Source organism: Armigeres subalbatus, unplaced genomic scaffold (assembly GCF_024139115.2).
Source record: "Armigeres subalbatus isolate Guangzhou_Male unplaced genomic scaffold, GZ_Asu_2 Contig1575, whole genome shotgun sequence".
Taxonomy (NCBI): Eukaryota; Metazoa; Arthropoda; class Insecta; order Diptera; family Culicidae; genus Armigeres; species Armigeres subalbatus.
The window spans coordinates 4,842-14,628 of record NW_026942367.1 but is presented as its reverse complement, the minus strand read 5'-3'; the positions used below and the strand labels follow the sequence as shown (position 1 = coordinate 14,628).

Here is a 9,787-nt window from a genome sequence, read left to right as displayed (position 1 = left end):
AAAAATTGATTTTTTACTGTTACGGTAATCTAACAACCCTACTTTTTTATTGTGAAAGTCCTAATAACAATAAATTGTATGGTGCATCACAATAAATTGTATTGTATTTATATTGTAAAATTTACATTACTCTTTTATTGTAACTTTAATGTATTCTTTCTTACCGTAAAAAAGCTATTGTTTTTTTATGGTACATTTTATTCGGGAACGTATTACGGATTTTCAGTAAATGCCTATAAAATATTGCTGGAATAACAGTACGTTATTTTTTATCCGTTAGTACCGATATTACAGCAAATTTGAGCTGCATAATTTTCATTCTTGTGTCTCAATAATGCATTAGGGGCATAACAGAGTAGACGCATCCGAGCGATGCGACGTGACAGTGAAATTTGACTTAATGATAATGATACTATTCCTTTATGTGAGTCGCGTCGCGTAGTACATTGCGTTTATTCTGAAAGGCACCTTATTTAGAACAAATCAATTATCAGTAATTATTTTATTACTCGTATATATTCTTATAAGTATATATATATATCATTGTTATAGGTTACAACACTATATACATTTCAATGGAATGTGTATATCAAGTTTATGTTGGCCGTAACTGAATCAAAAAATTTTCAACTGTGGTTGATGAGTTTCGAATTTTAAACACACCTCCAACGAAAAGTGTAAAGAAGTTGATGAACGACGGCTCGAAATTTATGTTGAAAAAAAAGTAGGTCTTAATCAGCGTAAAAAACGCTTTTGTTATGTCGGATCCTGAGCTAAAATATCGCTTTCCAACACGAATGTAGGTGTCACCCTCGGAGTACTGCTGTCCTTTGACGATTAATATTGGAAGAGCCGTTGCACTGTGAGTATTGACATATGCTTCGATGTCGTCTTCTGGCTGTAAAAAAAAAACTAGATAGTTTGGTAATATTAAACACCATATAATCATACATACACTAATCCATTCAACGATCTTCTCCAACAGATTGGATATCTTCAGTGTACCTTGGTGCGAACGCTTGGCTCCTCGTGACGGATTCTTTTCTTTGATTATGATTAAGGCCCGACAAATTTCTAGATTGAGAATAAATATGTTAGGTCCAAAAACTTAAAATACAACCGCGGGTATTAATTAAGGTCTCATTCACAAATTACATAACGCTTTAGAGGGTGGGAGGGTATCTGTTTGAGCGTTACGGCCTACACACTTAAATTTTTCCACCGATCTCGGCTGTGCAAATCTCGGTTAAAGTTCGTTAGCTGAAATATCGGCTGAATCGGCGTATGATTACGGCGGCTCCTTTTGACTGCCGCAGTAAACAAATTGCCTTTTCAGCTGAGATATCAGCAGATAGTCCTGAAGCGAGCGCTCGGCTGTGCGGATCTCGGTAAAAGAATAAAAAATGCCGAGCCGAACTAAGTGTGTATACTAATTTAAGAATCCTGGTATTGAAAGCGGTCAATTTTGGCGTTATGTATTTTATGAATGAACCCTACTTAACCTTTTTACATACCACTTGGAATTGATGAATGGAGGTCGCTGTACTTCGTCAGTATTTGGCACTTCAGATGTTCCCATGACACACTGGAATCAACAGCGGAAACATGATTTCAAAATCCAAATCAATCTAAAGAAAAGTGATTAATGATCATTTGTATCAACATCAAAAACTATTTCTGTTTAACTTTAATATGAATGCTCTAAAAGTGATGGAAAAATCATTGCTTACCAGAAATTCATCGAATGACCCAAATAATGGAAACTTCTGAACCATTTCGCTTGTTCTGTTATCCAGTACATCTAGGGTGACCATATGGTATCCTAAAGGAGGACATGTCCTCCTTTTTCATTAAAAATCAAATGTCCTCCTTTTGCGCTAAAATGTCCTCCTTTTTGGAAATTTTGGGAAAACGGTTGCATGAATATCAATTTCTGAAGAAATTCTAGTTTAACAAGCAATAATACAACATGAGTCCATTCAGTAACAAACCGTTGCATACGTTTGCATTTCTGGTTTCAATTCCAAAACATTTTCTTTGAAGTTTTGGAATAAAATTAATGTAAATATCGAAAATAAAATGCGTGAATTACAGTTAATATACGGGTGTCAAAAATATCAGAAAAATCGGAATTTTGAGAAATTGATTAGGATGAAAGAATGCAAATACTTCTTAAATGTTTTCTACGGGTAAAACACCCATCCAGCTTTCCACGTTCGCCATAATGGCGGCTGCTATAAATAAATCTGACAGTAACTGCTTCCGACGCTGATCCCTTTTCGACGCTGTTTCGTTGCTCAGCAACCATATCGAGATTGTTTATTTTTCATTAGCAGTGAAAAAATAAACTCCTAGTAAACTTACATTTTTTAAATTTCAGGCAAATGCTAATATCCCAAGAAATATCATTTGTTTAGCAGCAGCTTGATTATCTTTGAACAAGATAAACGTGCCGATACCTAAAGGTACCAGAATAGAAGTTTCCATTGTGCTTGTCGTGTGCTGTTGATTGAAATCAATGTGCTGGGTGCAGGCCTTCCTATTTTTCCTCGTATGATGTGTTCAGCCCCGCCAATCAATGCACAACTCTCCAATATTGTGTTCCACCAGTAAACCTCGAATATATTCGTAATGTAGAAATAAATGGTGCTTGATGCTTCCCAAAAGAAGAGATGTGTATAATATTTAATTGTCTATGCTGAATGTGGAAAAATCATTGGGGGGGGGTTTGCAGACCATTCTTCGGAAACTCGATTAAAATATGGTTTGATGCAGAAAGATGTTCAAAGTAAATTTAATCACGATAGATTGTTGGAAATACTCCGCCAATAAAAAAAAACCCGTATTTTTTTGTATATCAATAATACGCATACGAATTGAAAAATATAATAGGGGGAGTTTTTATGTACACACACATACGCTAGGTAATGCATACATACACACACAAAAAATAAATCGGAGATTTCTGTGAAATTTTACCGAAATCTCAACAGCAGAATTGTTCGGTGAATAATTTTACAGATATTCGGTGGTCTTGACTGTTGAACAAAGGAAAAATTGCAGAAAATTCGGTGCACATATATCTTATTGACCATGTTCAACTGAACCTTAACAATTACCGAAAAATAAGATGGTTCAGGACAGACTTTCGGAAAGCTTTTTTAACTTTGTTGAATGTTAACGGATTCGAAAAACTTAAAATATTTCAGAAAAATATGTATAATATTAAGGCGGCTAATAGTAATTTCGTATTTCGGTAAACTTGTTGGAAAACTTGAAAAGGGCTTAATCGGCTACGATTCAGACGTTTCAGCGCCCAAAACCTAGAATTTCTATCGGTTCAGGTATAGGTGATCAATACTACAAATGAATTCAATTTATTATGGAAATAATCAAACGAATAAAATTAAATTGATCATTTAAAAGCGAGTGTTCGAAATATGAGTCTTGTTTTGAATTTGATTTAAAACGGTAGCTTTTCTACAGATAAATCTACAATATGTCGTGCCAAAAACTTTTATTTCTATATCAAAGCTACTTTTGAACGATTTACCCCGGTTTGTTCCCCACAAATAGGAATAATACTTTTCTAGAACCTGCTAGAACCTGTTGGCTTACTATATTCAGCATAGAAACATGCATATAGGGCAGATCGTTTGTTCTTGAAAAAAACTGATATATTTGAACATAACTAACAAATTCAGGATTTAAGTTCAGTGTTACCTCAGTGATGGAACACAATATCCACGAAAAAGATTGGGAGACATGCAGCCAGCCCATGCACGTATTCTCAGGTAATGAAAAAAGGTCCAGATCTTCCTTGGAGTCCGAAGAACACGAAATCGCCCTAGGTTGGAATCTACAGAGCAAAAAAGGAAAGCTTTTTTGTTCATTCCATATGCGTATTCAGTATCGTTCCAGTATCATCAAGCTGCTGTAACAATTTGAATTAATTCGTTTGGAATCTATCCTGAAATTGAAAAAGAAATGTTAATGTTGTTCCACTCACAAGTCAGTTTTCTGCCTCCGGTAAATAAACAATTTCGAAATGGTTGCTGAGTAACGTAACAGCGTCGAAAATGGTTCAGCGTCGGAAGCAGTTACTGTCAGATTAATTTATAGCAGCCGCCATTATGGCGAACGTGGAAAGCTGGATACATTTCCTTTTAAACGCATTGCAGGGTATGTTTCTTGAATAGGGCACTGCATGGGTTGCTTTGCGTCTTTCTCACTGCAAAGAAATTAGAAAAACGACAAGGCCACTAAATGTCGAAAAAAAACTGGCCTTGTCGTTTTCTAACTTTCATAAAGAACGAAAGAGAAAAAAATCATCCATGCAGTGCCCTATATATGAGGCAAAGAACAGTCGCCATGCCATGCCAAGAATGGAATAGAAATACCTAAAACTAATCTGAACAGTTTTGCGTTACTTCAGTCCAATTCTAATCAGTTTAGATTTTTCTTCAATTGAGAACTTTGTGGGCATTTAGTTAACGGTATCATTCTAATTCCCATGCCTTAAATTGCGAAAATCTTTCCATTATAAAGATGGTGCTGGTAGTTTATAATTAGAAAGCATGTAGACTATAATGAGAGTCGGAAACGTTTCATATGGAGTTAATAAAGTAATTTGTTATGTTAATGAAGTAGAAGTAGATGTCGTATTTGCCTCGACTTACAAACACTTCTTCCATATAGACTTTAGTGTGCAAAAATCTAACAAATATAATATTTTCATATTAAAAACGAAAAATTGACCGATGTTTTTTATGTCCTCCTTTTTCATCCAAATGTCCTCCTTTTTCGCTACGATTCGGGTGAATGTCCTCCTTTGGAAAAATTTCATATGGTCACCCTAAGTACATCCATCTTCCTAATAAGGTTTCTCGTCGCAAACGTTCTAATCCAGTCTTCCTTTATAATATCCAATGACGCTTCCGAAGGCACTATAAACTTAAGTTTGTTGACCTTAAACGGAAATTTTTATCAAGTTAAATATAACAATCCTTTTCATGTTATCAACACAATTTACAATTTCATCAAGGTTTGTTTCATCGTCTGGCGTATCGTCGATAGGATCCTCATTAGTGTTGTTTTCATCGTTGTTTTGGCTCGCACTTCGTCGTATCTGTTGTTTAAACTTCTTCACCATATATTCAATATGGTAATGTAGTTTCCCACAATGTTTTCCGGGACCACGGCCATCCGGAAAGAACCATAATGCCTGTAAATATGAAAACATATAGGTGGATGCACTAATTGCAACACCACAAAAAAACCAACCTGTTCAACTTGGGCTGTAGTTGACTTTAAAATGCTATATTTTCGAACCAGAGATTTTGCGATTATGTTTTTATAAAAAGCGCTTGGATGGCTGTTAAAACAAAGAAATAAAATCTATAAATTGTCGTTCCGGTAGAAAGTTAGAAATGAAAAACAACACGGTTAAACTATTTTGTGTAAAGAAGTGTTGAAGAATTTTCAATTGCTAAATGCTGTAATCAGCAAAACAAGCTGACGAATTTGGACATCGGCCAAGGTCTATTCAGAAAGCAGGCAGGAACATTCGTATTCTATTAATATAATTTTTACATCACATTTCTATCAGCGAAATATTAAACATTTTCATCTTTTATTTTGATTAAATTGATTAAATAAGCCATTTTGAAACATGACTCAAAGAAACAGATTTATACGACAACATTTTACTAATACCAACACCCATGGGCATGGGCCATAAGTGAAAAGTGAAAGTGTGAAAAACAGAATTATAAAAACAAAACACAAAATGTCATTCGCTGTTAGAGGACGTCGATTTTTCTTCTGGTTTGTAGTTTTGCATTGTTGATCTCACTTTTTATTCCAGCCCCACTGGCTTACATGCAATTGTGCTAACGCGAATAGCTATAACATCTTGAAGCTCGATTTCAAGAGAATAACGGAGATAAATTGCTGCCTGTTCCTGTTTATCTTACATTAGTTTGCCGTAAGTACCACCCAATCATCCGAATAACGAATATCAAGGTAGGAATTCGTGCATTGTGTATAACGTTCATAAACCCGCAGACCTAAGCGACGCGACTACGCAGTCCTTGGGCGACAGCAATTATCTATACTTTGGTATGAAAGTGTAAATAGAACGTATCATGTAGCGACGCAGCGATAGAGCCGCGGCGACAGTCGCCCAGCGACAGAACTGTCTCGTCGCGTGTGTTTAGGGTATCCTTTATTCGGATGATTCCAATACATTGTTACGCAGAGCAAAGTAGTTAAGAACTAAAATTTTAAACTTACTATCCGAATCGACTGACTAAATATTCACACAGTACAATTGTGATAGCTTTAATCAGTTTACTATCAACCATGTTTTGTTCTTTCAATAGTTCCATGATGCGTTGCCCTTCGGGTGATTGTTTGAAGATCAAGTCAATATCAAATTCCTGGAACGAAAGTAAATTATTGTACATATTACTGCACTGCTTAGCAATGAGTTGATTACCTTCTCCAGTGATATGATGTTACACTGTTCTTCATCCTGATCAATCATTTCATAATCCAAGTATTCTTCATCTGGATGTGGTTCTTCTTTAGGGATTCCTACATATGGGTTTTTTTCCTGGAGCTCACTTTGAATCTTTATTATTTTTTTTCGTTGTCCGGTTGTAAAATTCAAACGGCTGAAGTCGCTGTCATCCAAGGAGTTGAATGTATCCAAGTCGAAAATTTCCTCCTTGACTGTTTTGCCGAATTGATGATATAATATAGTTAGAGTTTAGTCATAGTCTTGATAATGTATCCTTTTGGATATGTAACGAGTGTTATCGTTGTATTTTCGCCAAAAAGAAAATGTTGTATTGCAGTGTAAATGATCGAACTCCACAACTTTTTCCATTTCTGCTTCTTTCACTTCATATGCTTGTAGCACATCATCGAAACACAGTGTTTCCCAAATTTGAAGACAGATCCGTGGAATTTCTGCAATCACAGCTATTTCTTGAATCACTCCAAAAGTAGGAAATCCAAGGCTATCATCGTATTTTAGCATCACTACACAGTTAGGGCGGAAGTGTATTCCATTGAAGATAATTCCTTTTGCAGTAAAGCATCGATCATCGCTATCTGGACTGGGATTATATAGACTGGCATGCCGCATGTCGAAGTGTTTCCATAGTAAAATTATAATCATCAGAGACAGACTCATCACTGTGGTAATCATCAGTTATATTCGGGTTTGTTAGAATGTTCTCTTCAGCCACGAAATCTGTGACTGATTCTTCTTCACGGAACTTCATCTGATAATCAACACGATTTTCATGTGCTGAGGTCAAAGGATGGTGTTTTATAATATGTAGTTTTAAGTTAGAATACTTTCTATAGGAAATGCGGCATCCCTTTTTCATGCAAGTATAATGGACGAGGTTTTTATCGAACTCATTCCGATCGACGTGCAACTTGATATGACGCCTTAATCCTTCCACATATCCGTCAACTAATTGCTTGCAAAAAAAGCACTGCGACGGACGCGTCCGGGATTGTGAAGAAAAACGGAAGAGATTTTTTTTAAGCTAACGACGTATATGTGTATAGACAGGCCAGGGTGATGTTTTTTTTTGGTAGACAGGTAACTTGGATTGCTGATTTCCATAGTAAAATGTTTGACATTTGCTTTTTTACTGGATTTCAGATATTCATAAAGGTCGAATACTGAATTTCAGCAAACAATAATTCTACTGAGCTAGGTTCAGCAAACTGTTTTGCTGAAACTCTAAACTAAAATTTGGTGTGTAAACTAAAATTTGGTGTGTAGTGTACAAATGAGTTTGATTAAAAATATGTTTTAAAAATTAATTAGCTTAGGAGACACCCCAAGTAACAATTAAGGTTGTATCAGAGTTTTATAGCGTTCATCAAAACCTAATCTCAAAACCTTCCATGCAATCCTCGCAGTTTCCACAACCTCCTGTAGATCTCTATAAAACCATGTTACAGCTAGTTGGCCCAGTTTTATTGCAATCATTAAAACCTAATATGCGTTCCAGTTCAGAACCAACGGTTTTATAATATACTGCAAGTCTCACATAAAACATGCAACATAAAACCTCCATCAGACTCGGTGGTTTTGAGAACCACTTTATAACCATGATACAACCGCTTCATGACTATGATACAACAACAAATAAGTCGATAATGAAACAGTTGTCAACTCAGGTTGATTATTTGTTTATTGTTTGTACTCGAAAAAAATGCTTTTCTTCCTGCAATACATGGATTACATGTCAACAACAAAAATAAAAGAATTATAATCAGCCAGTTCAATAAAAGTTCATATCTGGCTTTGAGTGTTCTATGCATGTTTGAAGGCATGCCAGGGATTTTTCATGGTGAAACCATGATAAATAATCAGTATTTTAACAATGCGCTTCGTTAAGTTGTTATTATTTAGAATTTTTCAAGTTTAATTAATTGCCTTAGTTAATTACTTTAAAAATAATTTCAATGAATAACCACTTGGGTTGATCAAATAATCAAAGCATTGTTCCTAAAACTTATTAGGATGTCCAATTTTTCCGTTTAAAAGGTGAAACAGAAATTTGCATGATATTTCGATTATGAAATTCATTATTTTTTTGATATCGGCGACATTTTTTCGAATAAAACTTTGATTGCATAAAAAATGCCTCTATATAACCATCACTCCTGAACTGGCCCTATCTGGGCATTTCAAACACCTAGAGGTTTTATCTTGGCCTTTTTCAAGACCATGTTACGACTAGCAAGTTTTATCTTGGTCAAACCTAAAGCTTGGTAGTTTTATATATAATGACAACATGACAATGTAGACAGATATAAAAAAATCATAAACAAACTTTTTCTGCCCTCGGCATCGAATGCAAGTACTTCTAAAAATAAGTATTTCAATTAAAAAGCATATAGTGGCAATTGTTAAATGGTATATTTTGTACCATAAAAGTGTTTTACTCATGTTAAATTGGCAAAGCATGTATGGATTAAATACATATTTTCATACCCCTCATGAGCAAATACTGTTTGAACAGATTTTTCAACCACTTAAATATATAAGGAGCTGCTCCTGAATTCAACTCATGGTCTGATGTTCATCCCATTGAAAGCAGAGCAATGGAAAGGTATTTGATTTGTGATTTTTCAGCAGGAGTTCGTATGTTGACAAAAAGAAGCGAAAAAAATGGGGCCGGATTTCTTTACTTCCCGATAAGATGAATGTATTTTCAGTGAGTGAGATGGAGATCGGAACAGTTCCCCTACATAATTCACGACATAGACAAAACTGCTAATGTTTTTTTTTTTGCATTTTCGACTGAAAGCGAAATGAAAAAATTTCCGTGGGTCAAACAATTTGTGCTGAAAATTTAGTTTCTATCCATAGTAGCTAGTAGTCTCAAGCTTCGTATTCCTATGCAGGTCTTCTTCAGGAGTAAAGGTTATATGTGGGTCTACGAAGGACTCTACGAAGCTTGGCATCTTTTATAAGTCTTGATCAAAACCAACATATAACTTAACTGCTGGCTTTACGTCAGTTTCATTTTTTAGCTCTGAGGAGGAACACAGGAGCATTATAAAACCTAAAGAGCTGTGGTTTTATATTGGAATTCAAAACGTAGTTCTCAAGTACTCTTGCGGATCTAATTAAATGACAACTGAATAAAACCAAAATAAAACTTTAAGCATTTCTACATGCCGTTATAAAACCTCTATAAAACTAGCATAAATCTTCGAAACATTGAGATTGTTACTTGGGACAGGCATC

At 35.2% G+C, this 9,787-nt stretch overlaps 1 protein-coding gene and 1 long non-coding RNA gene across 2 annotated transcripts in view; both read right to left on the bottom strand.

The window, feature by feature from the left end:
* Positions 1–487: 487 nt before the first annotated feature.
* Positions 488–1,604, bottom strand: LOC134203012 (uncharacterized). Its single transcript, XR_009977400.1, has 3 exons — positions 1,515–1,604; positions 956–1,074; positions 488–898 (listed from the first exon to the last, which is right to left on the bottom strand). It is a non-coding gene; the product is annotated as an uncharacterized LOC134203012 (long non-coding RNA).
* A 3,238-nt stretch (positions 1,605–4,842) lies between these two features.
* The window catches only part of LOC134203011 (uncharacterized), an 8,777-nt gene continuing 3,832 nt past the window's right edge, over positions 4,843–9,787 (bottom strand). The window contains exons 2-6 of the mRNA XM_062678003.1: positions 6,500–6,735; positions 6,295–6,440; positions 5,284–5,374; positions 5,033–5,224; positions 4,843–4,968 (exon numbers count right to left, since the gene is read on the bottom strand). Coding sequence (XP_062533987.1) covers positions 4,843–4,968; positions 5,033–5,224; positions 5,284–5,374; positions 6,295–6,440; positions 6,500–6,735 — 791 coding nt within the window. The remainder of the gene's footprint in view (positions 4,969–5,032; positions 5,225–5,283; positions 5,375–6,294; positions 6,441–6,499; positions 6,736–9,787) is intronic.